Source organism: Thunnus maccoyii, chromosome 12, assembly GCF_910596095.1.
Source record: "Thunnus maccoyii chromosome 12, fThuMac1.1, whole genome shotgun sequence".
Classification (NCBI taxonomy): Eukaryota; Metazoa; Chordata; class Actinopteri; order Scombriformes; family Scombridae; genus Thunnus; species Thunnus maccoyii.
Genome location: NC_056544.1, coordinates 29894723 through 29919957, shown reverse-complemented (window position 1 = coordinate 29919957; position 25235 = coordinate 29894723). Strand labels below are relative to the sequence as shown.

The 25235-nt window shown below is 39.3% G+C and overlaps 1 protein-coding gene across 4 annotated transcripts in view; it reads left to right on the top strand.

Annotated features, from left to right (window-relative positions):
* dnaaf11 (dynein axonemal assembly factor 11) overlaps positions 1 to 16699 on the top strand; it is a 46261-nt gene extending 29562 nt beyond the window's left edge. For 2 of the 4 annotated variants that reach the window (XM_042427827.1, XM_042427828.1), the window contains one exon: positions 16106 to 16699. In XM_042427827.1, the coding sequence (XP_042283761.1) occupies positions 16106 to 16292 (187 nt within the window). In that variant the 3' untranslated portion in view covers positions 16293 to 16699. Of the gene's footprint in view, positions 1 to 2344; positions 2441 to 16105 lie in introns of those variants that run through there. The other 2 variants (XM_042427830.1, XM_042427829.1) reach the window with 2 other exon arrangements.
* The last annotated feature ends 8536 nt before the right edge of the window (positions 16700 to 25235 follow it).

The following is a 25235-nucleotide window of genomic DNA, read 5'->3' as shown; positions in this document are numbered from 1 at the left end:
CTGGTTATCAGCCATGGCGTGCTTATCCACGTCCTACTTCCTTGTCAATGTCACTGTTCCTGCTTTAAGTTGCAATTATTCTGTCAGTTTTTAGATGGATTTGAACCAGGAGTTCATGGTTGGCATTTTAACCCCTTAAACCATGGAGGCGTCCCTGTTGTACAGATTTTAAAATGAGGGTTGGTGGATCGATCCCTAAAGTATCGGTACATCTAATATCATGTCTTGTATTGAGTAATACTAGCATCAATAGGATTGATACAAAAAAAAAAGGATCAGTCCTTGCAAACAACTTATTTTCATTTCACTGCTCTCAATGAAAACATTGCAAACTGGGTGTGTAAGGAGGATGTTCACTACTGTGGTAACACCAGAAACTGACAGAGAAAACCTGGAGCTGCAACAGAAAAGAACAGAGGAGGAGGAGGAGGAAGAGGACAAATATTTACCTTTAAAGCTGTTCTGTGTTTAAATGATTCATGAAGAATAGTAGAAATAATGCTTGATGTCTGGTAAATCATGTGGCAGTAATGAGAAGTAGGTCATTAATTATGCAGTTATATTAAATGGTGAAACAGGGCTCATCCCCACCATAATCCACTTTTATTAATCAGAAGTATCAATATCGGTATCAGTGATACGGGCCCTGGTATTATTTGATATCAAATCGAAAGCACATTTTGTGGAGTCAGCAGTTACATCAGCATCAGAATCTGTAACAGAAGAGAAAAAGTAGGATTGGTGATTCTTCATTCTCTTCTCTGCTTATTGCTTTACTGCTGAGTTCCAGCAAAATCAGCCAAACTACTGATGAACCAGACTAGTTACCACTTCCTTTACTCCCATCCAGAGGGAACAACACTTCAGCTGACAGCAGCCACACAGGAGAGACTCTCTGCAGAGCGTTACAGTGTTATTACTTAAAGGGGACATATTGTAGAACGGGAGATTTCCATTTCTTTTTTGATTATAAAGCAGGTCTGTGTGCTCTATAAATACTGTGGAAGTATTAAAACATTCAGTCCACAGAGAAATGCATACAGCTCGTATTCAGGAACTGTGACACTGTGCCTTTAAATGAGCCGTTTGGACTTCCGTCAGGTTGTGATGTCACAACTATACGCTCAGCCTCGGAGGGGCCCGCGCCTCCAACAGCGCCTCCCTCCTGAAAGGTAATAACGTTATCCTCAGTGGCGGCCATCGGTGAGTTTTACCCAGAGCCCTGGTTTTATCTCGCTACAGTAGGCCACAATCTGTTAGGCTACCTGTGGTTGGCCTGGGCGTACGTCACTCAGAAGCCAATCAGAAGAGAGAAGGATTGAGCAGACACAAAACAGCTGAGTGAGACAGAGACGCTGCATCCATGACTTCTATACAGCTGCTTTTTGACCATAAAAAACATGGAAATGTTTGTAAATAGTAGGAAAGGGGCATAATATGACCTCTTTAACCATGATTAGGACACACATTTTTAATTTCTTCACATCACAGATGATGATTAAAGAGTAATTTAACAGGCTGACATGCTGTTTCATGTATCCTGACGTACGCCTGCATCACAGCAGCAAGGTGGGAAGTTAAACCACTTCAGAAACACATTTTTCAGACGGTGTTAAGTTCCTCTTTAAAGGCACTAAAATATAAGACTTGACCTGTTCTAAGAGTTACGTGCAGGGCGGCTGCTCTGCAGGTGCAATAAACTGTAGTGTAATAATATACAATTTCTCATAATTCTCGGTAACATGTAGCAGTGAAAAAGCATCAGTGGTAATGTTGAGTATTTTATTTACACAGTATATAGATGAGAGAAAACAGGAAACAGAAGCACATAACAAAATAAAGTCACCACCCACATACAGGATATATACAGTAGTTTTACACAATAAAAGCATTTCATCCATATCCTTTCATTTAATTGAATATTCTCCTCATAAGGTAAATATATTTGCTTCATGGTTTAAAGTTTTGAGTTCAGATTTTTAAACGGAGGTTCTGTTGTCATTTCATCAAGTGATAAACATTTAGTTCTGTTTATCTGACTGTTTGTTGTGTTAACAGACAATATGTTTATAATATTAATGAGGCATAAAGAGCGACTAGCAGCTGAGCCGTGGCCTGCGGGCAGCTGGATGGTCTGTATGAGTTTATCCGAGTCAAGTGTTGGTCTCACTTGATGCTGGTGTTAGTATTTGTTTGGCCTTGAGTTGAATACGCACATATTCTAATGCCTCTGGCTTATCAGGTCCCTGTTGACCTAATTATAGATTCCTGTTGTATATTAAACACTGTGCATGATTCATTTTATCAGCTATGTTGATGAAAGCGCTCTCCCTGCTAATGGCAGCGTATCGGCCACAGATAACCTTGACCGGAGCTGCAGCATCGCGCTGGGAGAGAGAATACTCGCTCGAATACTCAGCTGAACAAGTCTTTTACTCTGGTGAGTCACAGCTTCAAGCTCTCAGGCTCAAAACGCAACACAGCTGCTGCTTTCTGATACTTTTTTGGATCAGGATTCATATCTATTCTTAAATGTGACCCATATCCCGTTCTGATATCGACTGATAGTGATCGAGTAACCAAGAAACTCAAATTCATTTTTTATCTGTTAACACATTTCAGTTACAGTGTGGAGAGAGAGATGTTTCAGTTCAGGCAAAACTCTGTCAAGTTGCTGTTTTCTTTAGAGCTGCAACTATTTTAATAATCTATTAATCATTCTGAGTCATTTTTTAAGAAAAAAAAGCCAAAATTCAACAGTTTCAGCTTCTTAAATGTGACTATTTTCTGGTTTCTTTAGTCCTCTGTGACAGTAAACTGAATATATTTAGTTTGAGGACTGTCGGTCAGGACAGAACGAGACATTTTAGGGCTTTGGGAAACTGTGATCACCACCAAACAACTAATCTAAAAAAACTAAAAAATCTAAAAAAACTAAAAAAAAATGACAAAGTAGAACTGACTTAAATTAACTAGTGATTAAAATAAACAATATTTCTGTTAGAGAGACAAATAAGACAATATAAATATAAACAGGAGCAGATCAGTGAAACAGGGAAACTAAAATGATTCTTGATGACGGGAATAGTTGACAAAATAATCTCAACTCCCACTTGCTGGCTTTTCTGGAGCTTTCAACCATATGTTATGGTCTTCATCAGCATTTGGACATTGTTTGGTATGACCGCAGTTGTTTAGGATTTGGATTATTTTGTCAAAATTGTAGAATAAACTCATAAAACAGGGGAACTTTTCTGTATGAGAGCGTTGACAGTGAACCACAACACTATTATAATAATATGGATTATAGCAGCTTTAAGGTTCAGGTTAAAGTCCCGCTCCACTCAAAAATATGTTTTTCTTCTTGTTCCGTCAGCTGGATGTTGGTCGGAGGAAAGTTTCACCTTAAATCTGAGTTTAACACGTGTACCTATGAGCAAGATTTGTGACATCACAGCTAGTTTGGAGCCAATCGTGGTCCAGTATTCAACTTAACACGTTAAGTGTGATGTGGAAACTTGAAGCCTCCAGTGAACAAACACTGAGACATCTGGTGTCCAGCAGGAAAACTACAGATCAATAATATTTACATATTCAGACATTCTGGATGTTTTTGTAATGGGGAAGAAAGAGGAGAGGCTAGTTAACAGAAAAACCATATCAGACACAAATTATTATTCCATGCAAGAAGTATTTTTTATAAATCTTAAAACATGTCAGGAGGAGATATTTAAAAGAAAATAACATTGACTGTCGGCAGGAAACAAAGTCTGACATTCTGCTGACCCGACTATAATCAAAACATAATCAAATTTTGTATATTTGCTGAAATGACTGCTGTTGTTTTGCTCTCCTTGTTGGACAAACAGGTGAAATGATCCAAAATCAGCTGACATACAGACAGGTTACAGACAATAAGCAAAGGAAATATATAATATATATATATATTACATTCAACAGGACTACTCCATTCTACCTACAAGGATCAGGTTTCTATTTAATTATGCTGGTTCTATTCTTAAACAGTCAAAAACACTGAAGTCTCTTATTTATATAGTCTTTTATAAGTGTCCCTGCTCCGTCTAAGCCATTGTCTCTATAAAGCCTCTGATTCCTGATTCATACAAAAACAATTTAATTTCCTTACTTTCCAGTTCATAAGAATGATCCTTTTCACAGAAAGAAACAATTTCATAACATATGTTATCCATCCATCCATTAGGATTCATTTTATTCAGCTTCTGTGGAGTTATATATATATATATATATATATATATATATATATATATATATACATATATATTCGATACAAAATTTTCATCTGTACAAGTTTATATCTGACACATTACGATAAAAAGGTACAGTATGAATCAGCGGTATAGTGAATTATACACAGTCACTCTGCTGTTTCCTCTGTGCAGTAGAGACAGTGAGGGTTAGTGTAGGATCACTCAGAGCAGCTTCACCTCTTAATGTTCACATTAGACCGCTGTGCTGTTTGACTGAGCTCTGTTTCCTCTCCCTGCCTGGAGGTGCGCTCGTCACTATGCACTACCATCATTAACATTTTATGACCGCCGTCCACTTCTTGTCCTTCATCCGGCCCCATCAAACACGGTAAAGAGCTCCGGTGCGATCCCGCACCTTTAAATTAAACATAAAAATGCTAAGCTGCTGCTGCTGCTGCTGCTGCTTGCACCGCAGCAAGGTGACAGGTGAGCAGCGCCGCCGGCTGCTGAGTTATTGCATCATTTGGACATGATTAGGGGTGACCTTTGACCCCGGGCTTACCCGCAAATTCTATAACCAGCCTCTGGCGTGGATGGAAATGGATCTGAAGGCCGTGATTGTGTTTAAAATGGATTTGCTTGATGACACAAGGCAGGGCGACGTGTGAATTGTATCATGAAATGGTTTATCAGACATTATCTAAAACCCACCGCTCACATCCCCCCAGAGGTTTATAAAGGTCAAAGGTCAGGGTCAACTGCAAAGCCAGATCTTTATGTTATTATATCGAAGTCGTTTCCTGCAGCAGAGTGACGGAGCAGCTTGAGATCCAGAGACTAAGGCCGCATCCAATGATTATTTTCATTATCGATCAATTAGTTTTTTTGATTTTGTCATGTATGCAATTAATCAATGACTCATCACATCTATAAAATGTCCATTAAACAGGCTCAAGATGTCAAGAAGATGTCTTCAAATGTCTTGTTTTGTCCGACGTCAGAGCACCCTCAGAGATTCAATTACAGATCAATAAACTTTATGAATCCAAAAGGGAAATTAAAGAATTATTTAAAATTATTTAAAATAGAAAAGCAGCAAATCCTGACATTTCAGAAGCTAGACAACATTTGGCAGTAATCAACTAGACTTAATAATGTGTCCCAACTGTTTGCAAATCATATGAAAACATTTTAATCTCCCAGTAATTATATATGTACAAATGAGCTGGAAATATGCTCATATATTTACTATTATGTATTCTTTTGTTATAGCAAAACAAAAATAATGGATTATTACATATAACAAAGTTTGGGGGAACTTTACTGGTTAATCATTGCACACAGCCACAGTAAGTACGGTAGCTGACGCAGGAAGTGAGTTTATAAGCTGTCATAAATGTTTCTACATGCAGTGTAATAATTTTCCTTTTCTAAATAATTTTGTCTAACTTATCGGTTTGTTTCCGACCTGTCAGATTGCTCATAGTGATGTCACCATGTTCCCAGATCTCGGTGGTTCTCCTGTTGAGTGTAATTTTATTAGAACTGATAGAAAAACTGTGAAAATAAGAAGCGAGTTGTCAGAAGGAGATCACAGATATCACATCCTTCTTAGCAGCAGGCAGCCCTGCAGCCTCTGCAGTGGACTCATAATGACGCACGAGTGAACTGACCCAGTGACGGTGTCCCTCAGGACTGATTCGATTATCTTTGTTTACACCATCATGAGAATAACCGCTGCATTCATCCTCCAACCCCTGACCCCCTCCTCCTCCACGCCTCCTGATCTCCGCATCGGCCAGGCTGCAAACTTTACAGCAAATGACTTTATCAATATTGCACCATCCGCAGTTATCAGTCTCCAGCTCTCTCATTATAACGTCTTCTGTGTCTGATAATAAGGTGCGAAAGGCAGAGAGAGACTTGATTCCTCTCTGTTGACGGTCCACAGACCTCATTACCTGTGAGATATAATGACCAGCGGGCCCTTTGCCTTGGGTGACCTATTACAGGGAGCCATTTCGGACTTCCTAACCAGGGAGGGCATCAGTAGAGGAGCTCTGGAGTAATGAGTCCATCCATCTTGCATAGGGAAGTGCTGACGATTAGGTTTACCTGCCTGTTACTAAGATGAGTGTGAGGGCTAAACTTAGACCAAGCGTCATAAATCTTAACTCCACCTCCTTATCATGATCATACTGTAGATTCATTCAGCCTCCTTCTCATGTTGTTAGTAAAGGAGACTTTTATGAACAGAGAAACATTACCGTACGCTTTTCCATTCATAATTGCAACCAGTTTATCATTCACGACTAAATGTGTGTTCAGACAGAAAGCGTCATTCCTACAAGTTAGGCCGCTGGACTGTTTGTGTTTGTCTAGCTGTAAGCTAGCAGCTAGCTATCAGCGTATGTGTGTTTGTGTTTGTATAGCTGTAAGCTAGCAGCTAGCAGCGTATGTGTGTATGTGTTTGTCTAGCTGTTGGCTAGCAACTAGCTAGCAGCGTATGTGTGTTTGTGTTTGTCTAGCTGTAGGCTAGCAGCTAGCTAGCAGCGTATGTGTGTTTGTCTAGCTGTAAGCTAGCAGCTAGCTAGCAGCGTATGTGTGTTTGTGTTTGTCTAGCCGTAGGCTAGCAGCTAGCTAGCAGCGTATGTGTGTTTGTCTAGCTGTTGGCTAGCAGCTAGCTAGCAGCGTATGTGTGTTTGTGTTTGTCTAGCCGTAGGCTAGCAGCTAGCTAGCAGCGTATGTGTGTTTGTCTAGCTGTAAGCTAGCAGCTAGCTAGCAGCGTATGTGTGTTTGTGTTTGTCTAGCTGTAAGCTAGCAGCTAGCTAGCAGTGTATGTGTGTCTGTGTTCAGTTCATCTTCTAACTTCTAACTTTCCCTCCAGTCTCTCTCCTTTTCCCTCTCGCCTCTGTGCACAACAGATTCATAATATACAGGACTGTGTAAAAAGTTTTTGGCGCTAAAAGTAAAGTGAGCCTGCTTACCAAAATAATGTCATGAATAGTTTTTATTTATCAATTAACTTGATTTAAAGTTGACCGACTCGGCAGGTCGGTTGTTCCTGCATCTCCGTGGGGGTCAAACCATCTGTCGCAGGACTCCTTGTTTGTCTTGTTGATGAAGATAGTTCTGTAGGACTCTGGCTGGATGTTTGGGCTCGTTGTCATGCTGCAGACGATCAGACGCCTCCCTGATGGTGTTGCATTATGGATAAGAATCTAACATACTTTTTTCACTCATGCTGCCCGGGCAAATCTGTGTCTACTACCCGTCTTTTCATTGACTTTATATGCAGTCACGCCGCCTCTAATATTTGCTTTGTGTTCTGTCTCAACACACAGTAACAATGAGTCAAACAACAAAATGAGATTGAGTTCTTAGATCACCAAAATGAAAATCAAACACATGTCAAACCCGGTGTTTAGAGAAAATCCTGTGACCCTCAAATTAACAAGTGATGAATAAACAAGTAGAGAAAAGGTTGAAAGGTATTTCGACCTTTCTGTGTGTTCAGACAGCGCGCTAAATGAATTTAGAAGAGGCACGACTGCATACAAAGTCATGGAAAGACATAAAAGGAGAGTAGAAAATGTTTCAACTTAAGCAAAGAGTATGTGCATATCCCTGTTCTTTATAGATCTACTTCATTAACTTACAGCGACGAGAAGAAAAAGCAGAGACTCCAGCAGACTGTGTCAGGACGTTAGTTGCTAGCTAGCTAACAGCTAACATCACTTTTTTGTGTGAAGACGATAAAGAGACTCAGCTGTTTTCAGTTTCAGACATGAAATATCTTTAAACAATCACCAGCCATGACTTTTCCAACCTCTCTGTATATCTGATCTTTTTATTTAATTTACCAGCCCTTTTAATGTTGAATAAGACATTTAGTGTTTGTTTTGGATCTGGTTCCTGGTTGATGAAACACCTGGATTCCCTCTGAGACTCTAATCTAATCTTTAATCTCTGTTCGTTCATTTGTATCAGCAAAACATTCAGGTAGCAGCTTCTTATTTTTAGATAAGCTGACTGCTGGTTTTTGTCGGTGCTGTGAGTAATTTTCCAAAAAGCCAAAATAAAACTTGATAACATCCAGTGAACACAGATTTTTCGACAGAGAGAGAAGCACCACTCTCTGGACTTTATGACCTTTATCAACTTAAAAATTCTGAATCAGGACCTTCAGTTTTTGGATGAAGGTGTAAAAATTCTGCAGACTACAGCTGTTATTTCAGACGTGTCAGATAAATATTTAATCATCATTTCATATCTTCTGCTGCTCATCTTTCTTGCAGGTTGTAGCTGGAAGTTTTAAGCATAGATCAGATTCGACATATCTGGCGTCTTAGCCAATAAAAGCCGATTTCAGATGTAAACAGAATCTTGTACTCGATTAAAATCTATTGAACCGCGACCCTAAAGACTTTTCTTTTGCTCCTGACTCACAAAAACACAAACATCCACATCACAGTAGAGTGTTTGAAGTATCAGGAAAGTGACTGATAAGCAGACCATGCAGAACATGACAGCCTTCTCTGAGTCCATGTGACTTGTTTAGTCTGGTTCTTATCTTAATGTGAGCAGATGGGATTAAGATCAGACCTGTGACATCACATCACCTCCCATCCAAACCTAATCCTCTGCGGATCGGGAAGGCTGCAGACGCTGAACAGAACCTGCTGATGTCGTTACAGCAACCGATTACAACTCAATTAGCTCCCCCCCCCCCGTCCCCCGAACAGAGAGTGATAACCTTATAGGAGCTTTTAGTCAAGACAGAAGCGTCGTCGTCTTTCTGCGGACGTCCATGAGACTTGCTCTTACATTAATATTGAGTGTAGCTACCACTGAAGCTTCACATCATCTGGGATTTAGGAGTTTACAGTAAAAAAAGTCTTGTAGACAAAGTGACTGACAGTTGGAGCTCTTCTACAGCTATAAAAGATATAAACCAAGTCAGGATGTACAAGCTCTCTTAAAGAAAACTCCCCAAAATGTCTGAGATGTGAGACAGCAGGTGGCACTTTGGTTCATCTTTTCTGGGACTGAGAGATATTAAACCTTTTGAGATCAATATATAACTCCACAAAATCAGAGCTACTGATACTGAAATTCAATTCAATCCTTGTTTATTTTTTTGTTAAATCCCATTAACTCATCACAATTTAGATAAATTAAAAAATAAGAATACTTACCATCATTACTTCTTTTGCTAAATAAATGTATTTTGTTGTGTTGGAAAGAGAAGACGGCTCCAACTTTTAATGTATTTCTTGATCAGATATCTTATTTTCTTCCCCTTAGAGAAGTTATCAATGGAAAACAAACTTCGCCTTTTAACTCATATTTGGAAAATGCAAAAATGCCAAAAAGAGTAAATGATTTATGATAAAAGATATTGGTGAAGACGTCATTTTGGCTCATTGTATATAATTAAAGTGCTGATTTTGCTTTGTGTCTGTTTGTTTGTTTGTTTGTTTGTTTGCTTGGTTGTTTGTTTGTGGCCTGGGGAGGGGCGATGATGACATGTGTGGACTGTATTCTCTCTCTGTTATCATGTAAATAAAACAAAACAAAATATCTGATGACATCACCTCGGGTTCTGGGTGATTATGACGGACATTTTTCTATTCTATTATTATTTTTTGTACCATTTTCTGACATTTTTAAAACCTAAAACTGCAGCTCTAATCTCCAGATGTTCCTTGAAAGAACTTTTAATTAACATCAATTTAAATAAAAACCCTCAAAAATATAATAAAACAGTTAAACTCAATGAATAACAACTGTAGCGATTGTCTTTTTGGTGTCGGTGTTGTTGGAAGGACTCAAGCTGCGGCAGTTAAAACGCTGTTTGGCCGCCGTGTCGGTTTTATTAAGTATATCTACTCTAAAAATAAAGATTCACTTCCGATTATATCTGCAGGAAAAATGGTCTAAATTACTTTCTCCATCTTCTGTGGCCCAGCTGGTTAATTTTCCTGCTGCAGTGAAGGAAGACGTGACGTGAGCGGCGTCGTGCTCAGCGTACAGTATACTGGTGCGTGTGTGTCCTCTGGCAGCTTTATTCCCCTCTCAATAAACAAGCAGCAGAATGCACAAAGTAATGAAGCAGCAGCAGCAGCAGCAGCTCCTCCTGCGTCCGGCTCATGCTTACTGTCAGCTGCTGGGCAGGAAATTAAATTATAATTGCAGCGCTCTTCCAGGAAAAAATCAGCATATTTCATTAATATTGTCTCGCCTTTGGTGCCCACACCGTAGACTTTATCATACGACGGGGAAGGGTAGTTGACAGAGTAGCTTATTACCAGGGAAAGGTCAAAGGTCAAAGGTGTCTGCGATATTGAACCATTTAAAATACACCTAATTTATGTATTTTTACTTACATTAATGTTAAAAAGGAACTTCTTATACTTATAATATTCTACTTTTTGCTTTACTACATTTATTTGACTGCTATAGTTAGTAGATCTACTTAGAAAACACATGATCAGTTTTTAAAATAAGTTAAGTTTAGGTTGGCTGGTTATAAAATAATATACTGTATATATTGTCAGTGTGTAATGTGTTGGTTGTGGCAGCTTCTCTCGGCTTTACGGAGCTTTATAGTGAGTTTCAGCTCATCAACTTTACTGTTTCGGTTCACTCTCAGCGCTCTCGTAGCGTCGTTTTCAGCTACAGCAGGCAGCTGTTTTCAGAGAAAAAGCTCTAAAAGAGCCACATGACACATGATAATGTTCAGTTCCACACAGTCAAAAAGAGTACATTTGAAAAACATTCAGTTTCCATGACAGAAACGTCCAGTTATGATGGACGCAGTGTTTTCTGTCTTACCTACATTTTCAAAAAATTTCACCAAAAAACAAAAATCTCCACATTAACTCATAAGAACCCGTTTCTCCTTAAAGGAAAATTATGGGGAATATAAAACAGAGCAAATGGACCATGTCATAACAATATTTCCCTAACTTGTTTTATATCAATTTGTCCAAGAAACGTGGTCAGAACAGGTTGAATGTAGTAGACGTCACTCAGGGACTTCATGAGTTAAAATCAAGGATAAAAGCTGTATAAGGAATTTTCCAGAACATTGAAAGGGTTGGTTGGTTCTTATGGGTTAAAAAGGCAACTCAGCATATTTCAGCTTCAGACAACCGAAACAAATTCTTTGATTGGATCTTTTAAAACATATAATTCCTCAAGTCACTTTAACATCTCAAAAAAAAAAAAAAACACACAGACGTTGCTCTTCAGGAATATCTTTATATTAACAGTTCTTACCTGACCACACAGAGACCTCTGTCTTCTCTGTTAACTTCACTGTACATGTAATAATCAATATTCTTTGATTTGAATGTAATTTTTCTCTCCTTACAAATTTCCTCCTTCCATTGTTCCTGATAGATCTTTAAACACACAATATGTAATTTCAGCCGCTAGGGGTCTCAATTAAAACAATAACAAAAGACGGAGTGTGATGACGGTGTGAAGTAGCAAGGGATCATGGGAGTTGTTGTCTTCGTTGTTAAATGACCAGTTTCACCGGGATAGGATTACTCCAGTGTTCATCATTCGAGATGTTTTTACCCGCGGAGGTCTCCTCCTCTCCAGAACAAACGGACCCGGAGATTACAGGTAAAAACATGTGTTTCATGCTGTTTCATCTAAAAAATCAATATTTCTCCGACGATGTTTGGTGACCACCGGACTTCCTGGAGGGGCTGTTAGCTGAGCTGCTGCTAACGTTTGTCCAGTTTATTTCTCTGATAATTTAAGATCCAGACGTCCAATGACTAAAATCCTTCTTCCGGCTAAAAGATAAAGTTAAAAACCACCTAAATTTATCATGAAAATGTGTCTTAAAACTGAATAAAAGTCCATTTATAACAGTTTGTGTGGAACAACCACAACGCCGATGTATTATCTTGTATGTGTGTAAGTTACTCTTTGGTAGACGTCATTGTAGCGGACAAACACAGCGCCGCCGTATGCATCTGGTGCGTGTTTACTCTTTGGTAGAGGAGGTATGACGCCATTGACAGGCGACCAAATGAAACGGTCCGTTACTTTGATTAAATTACAGATTTCTCTGGGTTTGAAAAATGTTGGAATATAAAATATATAACATAGGTCTAGTTGTTTTTAGACATTTTAATGTGGAATAATTACATATTATAGCTTTAATAGTTTTGTTTGACTGTATTTATATTACAGTAACATAAAAATTGAACTCCTGTTCATCCTTATGTGTCCATACTGTAAAACGCTGTCTGATACATGACATTTATGTGACCTTCCAATCCCACGCTGTCACTACTTGACATTATTGTCCACACACACACACACACACACACACACACACACACACACACACACACATACACATTGAGTAATCACAGGAATCCCCAGAGATGTTCTTAAAATCATTTTGCCACACTCAGCTCCTCTGACTGTGTGGTTCGAGGCCTCTGGTTTAAACATTATAAAGTGACTAATTGGTAAATGGAATGACTTCATTGTTGTGGGCTGAAGTGATGAGTTTTGGGAGGGAGGAGTGGGATCAATTGGGTTTACTGGTAACAGATCGTGTGGTAAGATCATCCCAGTGGAGATGAATTCATGGATGTTCTTTCTATCCAGTAACACGGCAGCATGAAGTCATTACATATCAGTTTTTTTAAAAATCTTATAGCTTCTGAAACCAGATTAAACAGATTAAACTCCAAACAGAGTGAGATCTTTGGACTCTTCTCTCCCTGCAGAGTCTCTGTGGTCGTTTTCAGGAGTCGAGTGGCTTCATTTAAACACAAGCAGAGAGAAACAAATGACTTTTTAAAGGTCGTTAATTATTTCTGTTTAATTGGTTAGTCAGCAGCAGTGGAAGACAGACTGATGACATTCATAACTCATTACATAACAAGGCTGCGCTGCATCTGAAGCTACAACATGATCACTTAGATCTGCTTTAACCAACTGTATGTATTTTATGATACAGGTGCAGATATCTACTTTTTTTTTTAGTATTTTACTTTAATTTAAACATGTTTTTACCAAAAAAGACCATTTTTTATAATTAATAATAATGATAATAAACTTTATTTATATAACACTTTTCTTAACAAAGTTACAAAGTGTGAGGAGAGAACGGAGAGTAAACAAACAGCAATTAAAATTAAAAACAAACAGAGATCATAAAACACTGCAGAGTAAAATTAAGTTACACAGAACAACAAGCAGCATAGAAAGTTTTAAGAAGAGATTTAAAAGACGGTAAAAATGTCTCAATCAGCAGAGCAAAAGAAGCCAAAATTGTCAAATATTAAATGTTTTCTAAATATAAGCATCTGTAAAATTATGATGTAAAAGTAAACAAGTTCATATACAGACGAGTGACGGGTGATGTCTGAATGCTTGAGCCCTACAGCGAGGAGATCCTGTGACTCTGTTATGCTGTGTAATAAATGTAAATAAGGTGTTTTCAACTGTAAATCATATTCATATTATAATAGATATTCCAGTATAATATAAACACAGACCTGGAAATGTGCAGAACACGTCCTCTTTAACAAACAAACAGGAGGAAATAGTACATTTGTTCGGGACTATTTTCAGCGGCGGATGAATCCACATTAGGTGTTCTTGTGAGTTTATCTGAGTCCAAATAAACTGCAGAGTGTTTGTGTTCATGCTGATGAAGGAACTGACGTGTTTTTAACACAGAGGAATAAGAAACGTATCAGACAACACTTGTCAGTAGATCAGTTCAGTGTTGGTTTTAGTCTGCATATGGGATTTGTTGATGATAAGAAAAATAAAGAATATCTCCAGACGTATCCTTTAAGATCAGCCTTCTCTTTGCAGCATGTTTTCATCAGATATTTACGACATCAGACGTCTTCAGAGGGGAAACTGAAGAGAATTTATGTCCTTTAAAGATATGAAACCTGCTTTATTTGACATCCGGTGATTTGTTATTTCACAGTATACAGATATCATCCATCCATACAGCCTGATGTACTGGAGGTTTGAGACTTTATAATGCAACACCTTAAATGCAAAACAAATATGCATACAAGTCATATTTATAGTCTGGGGGTTTAACTACACGTCCTGCACTGTGTCTTTATGATATGAGCTACATATGAGGTCCTTCATTCACCTCTAAATCATGAAACTTTGACGACTCTGCACCAACGTTACCAAGACAACCGACGAGAGGTTGAGATTCTCATCTGTTAAACATGAGCTCTGTGTCACTCTCATGATAATTGGATGTTTATTACAGCAGGTAATATTTGTAGAGTTGCAGTGATTAGTCAACTGAAAGAAAATGAATCAACAACTACTCTGATAACTGATTAAACACAGAAATGCCAAATATTTGCTGCTTCCAGCTTCTGAGACATGAAGATTTGCTGCATGTTTTTATCATGTGAAAGTAAATTAAACTATTTTTTTATTTTTGACTGTTGGTTGAATAAAACCAGCAATTTAAGGGAACTACTTTGAGCTCTGGGAAGATGTGATGGAGGTTTTTCACTTCTTTTCGATGTTTTAATAGACAATTGATTAATTTGAGAAAATAATTCTTAGTTTCAGCCCTAAACTTTATCATCCCTGTGAGGAAATGACTGGTACATGCAGAATATTGCTTAAATTCAAAGTTGTTAAACTGTTCGCTGGCTTCACAAAAGTCACTGAGAAGTTAATTTAAAAGTTTATCTGAAGCTAATATGAAGCTTCAGCGTCCAAATGAGTCAAATCAAGTAGATATCTTTCAACGTTACAGTCTTTTTAGTGCCAAAGTTCCTCTTTTTGTTACTATACTTCCGCCTGCAGCTCAACAGGGAAACACTGTCCGAGGAAACACAAAGAGGGAATTTGATGCTAAAAAGACTGTAAATGTGTCAGATATCCACTTGATATGACTGATGGTGCAGCCTCACTGTACACAAACTGACAAAATTTGCACGCATTCATTGTCTGCACAAAGCATGCTGGGATACTTGGCAACTCGAACCAAGCTGTGCGACGAGAAGGCAGGACAAATTCAAAAATTCTAACGTTGCTCACATCAAGACAACCAATCAAGCTGCAGCACGAGTGACTTTCTGAACAGCTGTGCGATCGACAGGGCGGACGCATGGATTTTGGCCTCCATCACTTACATGAAAGCACATTTGAAGGATCTTTTAATATCCAGTATGAACAGGAGGAATGATTACAGCGAGGAAAACCTCTTTCACTGTTCATATGGAGAAAATCTTAAAATGAAGATACCAGTTGAGCTCCAGTCAAACGTTTAATTCCAGCTCTAAATCAGAGCTCGAGGTATCTGGTGGAGTTTTCTTGCAAACAAAGTCTTTCAGCCTGAAAGTTCATCCTTTCTTTTTGAAACAGTTAATCTGAGCTCAAGGTCAACTTATTAGCTTTTTCCAGGACTTTCAGCTGCATCTAAAGGTACTCTGTGGATAGACCTTTAATGGAGTCTTATTAATTCTCCTGTTTCACTGTTTTCACCAGAACACAGTTTGTGTCCTTCAGGCTTCACAAGCATGTCGAATGCATTTCTGTGCTCATGTACTATTATATCATCTTGACGATTCATCATAGCGCCTCTAGTGCTCAAAAAAACTGCACCTAGCACCTTTAAACTGCAGGTAACCATGGCAACAATACTGAAGCTTCAGGTAAATCACACCATGGATTAAAATGACCAGTTTAAACCATGAAGTGAACTGGAAGTTATCATAGTGTCTCCATACAGACATATGGTCACTTCAGAGTGCTCTTTTGTTTACTGAAGTTATTAAATTAGAATAAAATGTCAGTAGTTCTGACTTATTTCAGTCTCTGACGTTTTCACTCCACAGAAAAAATACCGTTCCCGAAAGGCTGGAAGTGGACCCTAGCAAGCACACGGCCGTCGACCTCGCCAACATCGTGTCACGTCAGAGCGCCAAAGAAGGTCCGCTGGAAACATCTAGAGTCTCTCCAACGACTCACAGCAGCTGCTCTGAAGGCTTCGTGGACGATCCTGATGTCCCCCCACTCATATAAGACTAAAAAAACCAACGAGACAGACAAGCCTCGTCCCTGAAGGTTTAACCCTATAATCCTTCAGGTACACATTGCTGACAAAGCTTTCAATTGTTGTGTTAAAAAAACTAATTTGTCGTTAAAGACTTTATGGGAGTAAATGCGTGGTCAGAGCCCCTGATTCAGTCTAAACTGAGCAGGATCGCTATGAAAATACTGTAGAAATGTGAGTCTTTGAGAGTTGTTTGAACCTTTAAATGACTTTGTGTTTCCTACTAAAAGACGTAAATAAACCTACAAGCCACTGATGACATTTATAAGCATTAAACTTCAGCAAAATTTCTCATCAACTTGTTTATTTTTCAGCTCTTGAAAATATTGGAAACTTCACACAAAGAAACAGTAAAAATACTGACGTTAAATCCTGACGCGGATGTTCCTGCACATCGTTTGTATCAGTAAACCGAATATCTTCTTACATGTCGTCATTTGTTGTTGTAAAAAGTAAATATTCCAGATAAGAAGTTGGAAAATGTGGATGTTGATCATTGATTTTGGACAAATTTTTGGACAAATAAGACCTCAATAAACCTGAGAAAGTACCATAATTATATGATTTAACTTTAGTGAGTCTCGAACCTCCGTAAAACCCTGATGTTGATACTCAAGAATAAACAGGCATCGGGGAGAAAATAGAAGTTCTTTTTCTTTGTTACTTCTTGCAGATGTTTGGTTTTTCACCCTGTAAACTCCAGCTGAGAGGGCAAAACTGCAGAGAGGCAAAAATCAATCAGTTATGTCTGCTTTGCCTGTGGCCCATTTGTTCTGGAAGCCGATGTACTTTACCCGGTTGTTGTTTTTTTGTTTTTTTTTCCTTGTGATGCTCGTCCCGAGTGCCCTCCTCAATGCTCAGAGAGCGAAATCCTGCCAGACTTTGATCACTGAGGCTCCTCTTTGTGCCAAGAGGAGAAGAGGAACCGAAACATATTTTGAAGCTTGTTCATCTCTCCTTGAAAACTCCTGCTGAAGTCTCCTCGCTCTCCTTTTACTTTTCTCTGAGTTGTCACCCGAAAAGCTCAGAGGTCACAACTTCCATCTTCTCCTCCTCTCTCTCTCTCTCTCTCTCTCGTCCCCCTAGAGCAGCTCCGAGCGCCGTTACAGCCGCAGCGCCTTGAGAGACCGTTTTGGCGTCGGACCATTTTTCCTCCTGACAGCTCCGCTGTTCTCTTATCATCCCGGCGTTCTATATTTGGAGTGCGTGGCTCGTATCATCCAGGAGATTTTTTTTTTTATGTTTGTGCTTGTGTGTTTCATGAAAAACAGCTTGTCCAGAAAAGGTTTATACTGTATTATATGTATTTAGATTTGAATCTGAGGATTTATTGTTGTAATATTATATATTTTAAATGCAGAAACACAGGTGTGAGTGTCGTATGATGCTGCAGAGTACCGGACCAACACTGTGGTTCTGCTGCAGAATCACTTCTGTTTTATATCGGATTACTTTGCAGATGTAGCTGATTGTAGAAAAGCAGAGTTTGTATTTATGTATTTAGCTGCCAGATCCAGGTACATACAGTCTGTGATGATATGATGTCACCAGCACACACCGCTAAAATAAGACGGTGATATGGTCAGACAGCGGTCGGCTTTAGTCCATGTTTTCTACGCTTTCTGACGGCGCTACTTTGGGTGTTTAATGCACAAACAGAGCTCTCGGTTTTCAGCCAAACAAATGAGTGTTAAATAGGCGATATGGACTTAAAATAATATCACAATATTGCAAGCTATTTCTGTTATAACTATATTTTTGATGATAACTCATGTGGCCCATTTTTTTTTGTTTTGTTTATTCAACTTCCTGTTTTGTCTTTTAACTTCCTGTTGCCGCAGCTGGTTGTAGTAAACACAAGTCAGACATCTTGGTCCTGATCAGTTCACACCATGGATGTATAAAGAGAACTGGATACAGGAAGCCAATTTGACATAGCGGCTAAACCGTGTAATTACGTCATGTGATGCTATTGGCCCCAAAAAGACTTTTTCCCACAGACGTACATTGTGAAAGAGACGTCTGTAAATCAGCGGATACATTTTTTTGAGCGTCACAACCCCCGCGAGTTCAAGTTAGCCGGAGGGCTAAACCGGAAGTAGCCGACTCGGCCAGCGAAAGTCACTAGTGCACAAGCTCTATGGGCCACACAATGATCCAAGTACTTTCATACCAGGAAGTAGCGCTTCATGTGCCACTGAGCAACAATTCATAGGAATGAACGGGGCCCCGCCTCCGACGCTGTTTCCAGTTCTCTTCATACATCTATGGTTCACACAGCCTGATATAGATTTCTCAAAGTTGGGAACTCGTGTTCATAAACCCTCACTGAGCACTTTATTAGGAACACCTGTGCAATCTGATGTAATCCATATACACATACAACAGTTCTGCCAATAATTCTCCTCTTACGAAGCTTCTACATTTTCAGTTTTTGTTGACATTGTCAGAAAGGTGATAATTCTGCTTTATGTTTATGTTGTATTGGGTTGCATCAAGTGTTCCTAATAAAGTGCTCGTTGGGTGTATCAGAGCACAGATATCAGATTAAAAAGATGATGTTTGGATAAATTTACATTAACTCAGCGAGTTTACTTTCTCTACTGTTGCTATGGTGAAAAATTGGTGAAAGAGCTCTGTTGCTAACGTGTGTTATTAACATTATTTACATTCACCATCACAGACGATCACTAAACCAGATGATTTTTACTTTGTTGGTCTGGAAGATGATCGATCAACATAAAACACATCATTTCACCTGCTGGACTGTGACTGACCTGATACTTCTTATCGTGACTCTAAGAAAAACAATATTGATTTTATCTTGTTGATGATGTGATTTCATCTTCATCTTTTGGATGCCAGATTTTCCAAATAGAGTCTCAGTCAGTCAAAATATTGAGTGTTGAGAGTCAGATGGCTCACGGTACTGAGGGGGGAAATTTAAATAGTGAAATATAACAGTTTTTTTCTGAAATGAACAAAGAATACTAATTATATTCAAATATTACTCTGACCCAGATCTGAGACAGTAGGAGCTGATCAGCGGTCTGTTTGCAGCACAGACTGCTCTGCTTCATTAATTATTGATAAATAATATTCCTCGTCTGTCATGTGGTTGTGCAGATAAAACATGTTGTGCTCATGAAAAATGCCCACAATGCCCAATCAGAGCGGCTTTTAATCAGTGTGATAGACGCTTCATTAGTGATAATTAACATTTCATCTTTCATATATCAGAGTGTGTTTGCTTGTGGTTGGTTGTAACCTCGTTTCAGTTTGACACCTGAACAGATATTTGAGTGATGAATTACATGTTGGATCAGATCAATGCAGCGGATTTAAAGTGATGCTTCACACCAAATCTACAGATTCAGAGTATCGATGGTAACAAGGTTGAACCTGCTGTCTGACTGATCCTGAACCCGTCTGACTGACTGATCCTGAACCCGTCTGTCTGACTGAGCCTGAACCCGTCTGACTGACTGATCCTGGACCTGTCTGTCTGACTAATCCTGAACCCGTCTGTCTGACTGAGCCTGAACCCGTCTGTCTGACTAATCCTGGACCCGTCTGTCTGACTGATCCTGAACCCGTCTGTCTGACTGAGCCTGAACCCGTCTGTCTGACTGATCCTGAACCCGTCTGTCTGACTGATCCTGAACCCGTCTCTCTGACTGATCCTGAACCCGTCTGTCTGACTGAGCCTGAACCCGTCTGTCTGACTGAGCCTGAACCCGTCTGTCTGACTGATCCTGAACCCGTCTCTCTGACTGAGCCGGAACCCTGTCTGTCTGACTGAGCCTGAACCCGTCTGTCTAACTGAGCCTGAACCCGTCTGTCTGACTGAGCCTGAACCCGTCTGTCTGACTGATCCTGAACCCGTCTGTCTGACTGAGCCTGAACCCGTCTGTCTGACTGATCCTGAACCCGTCTGTCTGACTGAGCCTGAACCCGTCTGTCTGACTGATCCTGAACCCGTCTGTCTGACTGATCCTGAACCCGTCTCTCTGACTGATCCTGAACCCGTCTGTCTGACTGAGCCTGAACCCGTCTGTCTGACTGAGCCTGAACCCGTCTGTCTGACTGATCCTGAACCCGTCTCTCTGACTGAGCCGGAACCCTGTCTGTCTGACTGAGCCTGAACCCGTCTGTCTAACTGAGCCTGAACCCGTCTGTCTGACTGAGCCTGAACCCGTCTGTCTGACTGATCCTGAACCCGTCTGTCTGACTGATCCTGAACCCGTCTGACTGAGCCTGAACCCGTCTGTCTGACTGAGCCTGAACCCGTCTGTCTGACTGATCCTGAACCCGTCTGACTGAGCCTGAACCCGTCTGTCTGACTGATCCTGAACCCGTCTGACTGAGCCTGAACCCGTCTGTCTGACTGAGCCTGAACCCGTCTGTCTGACTGATCCTGAACCCGTCTGACTGAGCCTGAACCCGTCTGTCTGACTGAGCCTGAACCCGTCTGTCTGACTGATCCTGAACCCGTCTGACTGAGCCTGAACCCGTCTGTCTGACTGATCCTGAACCCGTCTGTCTGACTGAGCCTGAACCCGTCTGTCTGACTGATCCTGGACCCGTCTGTCTGACTGATCCTGGACCCGTCTGTCTGACTGAGCCTGAACCCGTCTGTCTGACTGAGCCTGAACCCGTCTGTCTGACTGAGCCTGAACCCGTCTGTCTGTTTGAGGCTGATTCTGATCTGGTCCCTTTCATTTTTTTACCTTTTTGCCATCTGGAGGATCTTTCTTCATACCGTCGTTCAGTCATTCTGTCTAAATTCTAACTCAACAGGAGAAACCTGCTTCCTGTTTATGAAGCAGATCAGATTCAAACTGCAAAGAATCTAAAGTCAGATTTTTGTTTCCTGTGCGATTAAAGACACAAAAATAAAAAAAACCCCGAACCACCTGCTGTCTCTCTGCTCAGTTGTCTGTTTCTTATCTTCCAGAGCTCCATCGCTGCCTCATTGATTTTTGTCTGTTGCCATGACAGCAGAAGGTCCCTCTTGTTTTCAGTACGCAGCGACGACTCACTGTGTCGATCCGGGTCAGACAGATCTGACTCGTAACTTTCCTGTTCCTCTTTTTTTTTTTTTTTTCTTTACACGTTCACTCAGACCTACCCGACACACAAAAGCTTCCTGAGCTTCTCTACCCACGAGCCATTTTTATTCCATCGATTCTTCTCAGTTGTACTTCCATCTTTTTGAAAAAGGGTAAGATTTTTATTTTACACTTTTTTTCTGACAAAACATGAACACTGTTGCTTCCTTTTTGCAGCTTTTCCTTTACCCTTAAATCCACTGATCACTTTCATTTTGTAGACAAATACCTCAGAAAGTCTGGTATCTCTTCACATGTTACAAATTGTATTAATTTAATAATAATACAACATTCAACATACCTGATGTTTAAGGTATATTTCGAGCTGAGCGCAGACATGATACACGTATGTTTATATTCAGTGTGACTTACACTTCCCAAAGATATCATCATCTCTGATCAGCATCTTGAATAAATATCCATAAATCTGATTAGAAATAATAGATAAAAGAGGCTTTACAGGCAGAACTTACCTGTAAATCTTCACAGTTTTACGTTTCCTTCAGTATCAAAGTAATCCAGTGATAGTTGTGTGTTTATCCATAATTACACTGCAAACAGGAGCTGCTAACAGGTCATTCTGCATACTTTTAATGGCGCCAACTTGCCAAAATGTAAAAGTTGTAGCTCACAGCTGATTTACTAAATCTGTGGCAACTTCCTGTTTACATCCCTCAAAGCATTACGGTTCCAAAACTGGGAGCATGAGCAGCCCAAAAGTGAAGAAAATGAACAAACAAATCCATTAATATGAACTTTTTTTTATTAGTATTAATAGTTTTTGTGACATCTCTAATCTGACACTCTCCTCTGTCCGTTTATATTCACATATTTTCTGTAGGGAGTTGAAAACCAGTGAACTTCCAGATGAAAGTTGGTTTTCTATGATGGGAGGTGGGTGTGGGAGTGTTGGGGGGGGCTCACAGTGTCAGATATTAAAGCTCTAAGACTGTGTGTGTGTGGTTTTTGGTAAACATCAAACAGTTGAGTGGTGAAGCATGATGGGAAACATCCAGAGTTAAAAAAAAAAAACCAACCCACCATTAGACGACGTTTCCTTTCTTGTGTCGTCTTCTCTCGTCTCTTCAGTTTGTTTTGCTTTAAAGCATCACAGACCAGTCAGACACCAGCATGTCTGCACTTTACAGGATTTCTGGGTTTTAAAGTTCAAACAGTGTTTTTTTTTTTGATGTTTGAAGACGCCTGATGCTGCTTTTAAGGAAAATTATATGTTTTATTTAATATATCCTGGCTGGGTTTTCACTTTCAGATCATTTCTGTTAGTTATGAAACGTTTTATTCACCAACTTCATCGCTGAGATCAGATTTAGAGAAACTGATAGGTGCTTTATAAACATGCATGAGAGCAGCTTCAGTGTGTTTCTGCTTCTCTCTGTCCAGCATCATGTTGTGTTACAGCTGACAGTGTAACAACTTTCATATTACTCATAATGATAATAATAATAATAAGTTTATATAGTATAGCACCTTTCACAGAAATGAAATTCACAAAGTGCTTCACGGGAATAAGAGTTAAAAATAAGACCGTAAGAACATACATAGAGTAAAAACATGAGCCACAAGTTAAAATTAACCTTAAAAAGACAAAACAAAAAAAACAAACAAAACAAAAAAAAACCCCACAGGCAGGAAGTAGAAACACATAAACAAATGATCATTACACATCACACACACCAATCACACAACTCAAAAAGACACAAGAGCCAATTTAAAAAGATGAGTCTTCAATAGTTTTTTAAAAGCTTCTACAGAGACTGCTGACTGTATTTATACAGGAAGAGAGATCCATAGTGTTGGAGCCACAAATGCAAAGTCACCTTTAGTTTTCAGCCGTGAGCGAAGGACAGCCAGTAGGGATAGATAAGGTCCATGCAGGGCTCTATATGTAATAGCAAGAACCTTATAATGAATCCTAACGGATTGGAAGCCAATGCAAAGAACTTAAAATAGTAGTGATGTGAGTCATTCTGCTGGTTAACAGTCTTGCAGCAGCATTTTGGACCATTTGTTGCCGGTTCAGAGATGCTTTGCTGAAACAAGTGAAGATGGAATTACAGTAGTCCAAACAGGATGATATGAAGGCTGGATGATCATTTCTAGTTCCGGTTGTGATACGATGGACATGTAATGATTTAAAATGCTGATCAAAATGCACAGCCTGGTCACCTAACATCTGATGAAAGGGACCCAGTACTCTTCGCTACCTTGGGAACTTTACTGTCAGAAGCAATGATGAGAACCTCTGTCTTGTCAGTATTGAGCTGTAGGAAGTTGTTTGACATCCAGTCCTTAATATATATTAGTGTTAGTTATATTAGTCATGGAGCGCTTTGCTTTAGAAAGACGTTTTTTATGTCAAAGTTTATTTCTGTCACAGCTGCTGCTCTGATGGATTCATGTTTTATAATAGTTTCAGCTCCTCTAATCCGACTACTGACACTGATGAATGTGTCCAACCTCAAACTCTACTTTTGAGTCTTTGGGAACATGTTTGTGAATGAAACTCATCCACAAACGGAGCGGAACAGGTCGCCTGATATGGACATTTTAGGGGCGTCGATGATGCTAATGATGAAATCGTGAACAGGTGACGTTCATCAGGCTGAAACCTGAGATTTACTACAGTTTGTGCTCCTCAGGTCAAAAAAAAAAAATCCCCAAATATTCATAAATGATACCAAAGACATGACAAACTCAGTGACATCACAGAGAACGATGAACAAAACTATGAAAATTAAGTTGTAACAAAGCTGAGTTACTCTTTAACCTCCCCAGTTCTCGTTAATGGAGCTGTTTAATGAAGCCTGTTAATCGACCATTTTTTGATGTAATCATAACCCAAAAAATGAGTGAATATATTAAACCTACATAGTAAAAAAAGAAGTTAAAAAAAACAACATTTAACTGCATAAAAACATGATAGTTTGTTAGCTTTCTGATTGACTGGCCAGTGTAGCTTTTAGTTTTCCATCCTTTGTTTTTTTTTTGTCATTTTCACTTTATTTTAATTTTTTTAGCAGGAAAAACTGCAGAGTGATGAAAAACATTTGCAGCTGTGGACCTGACTCAGTTTAAAACTGTTTTCCAGTGAAAATATTCCTCATATATGGTCTGAACAACAAACCTATATTTAAGAGTGAATAATCAATAAAAGAATACAGCTTTTGGCAGAAAATATCAAGAAAAAATAAACATTTTAAACAGTACAGAGTATGCATGCAGCAGATCAGGCTCTACTGGAATATATTTGCATGATTTACTGTTAAATCTCCTTATTTATCTTCTACTGGACCTTTATTCAGCCCCTCAGTTCAGCCTCTGTCTGAAACAGGCTGTTTCAGCTCCTGTCTCTTTAAGACCCGCCTCCTGATGAGCCCACTCTGTTCTGATTGGCTGTTTGAAGGCATGTGTGAACAATCTGATCACGAGGAGGAATTAGAGGCAAAGCAGGTTGAAGCCCTGACTTCTGACTTGCAGGCAGCATTTCTACATGTATAAGTTTATATAAGTAAGTTTTGAAACTTTGACCATGTTTAACATCATAACAGGATAAAAATAACAGAAAATCACAAAAAGCATAATAGATCCCCTTTGAACGTAAACAGACAGGAAACAACAAGAGACTGATTATTAAAATGATTTCATGTATAAATATTTAAATTGTTTAGGGAGTTTTTGTGCTTTTTGTCGTCATGGGTGTGCTGATTTTGCAGTTTATTTTAGTTATATATTGTCTGTTATGAATGATTTTTTTTATCACTAAAAATATATATTTAAACC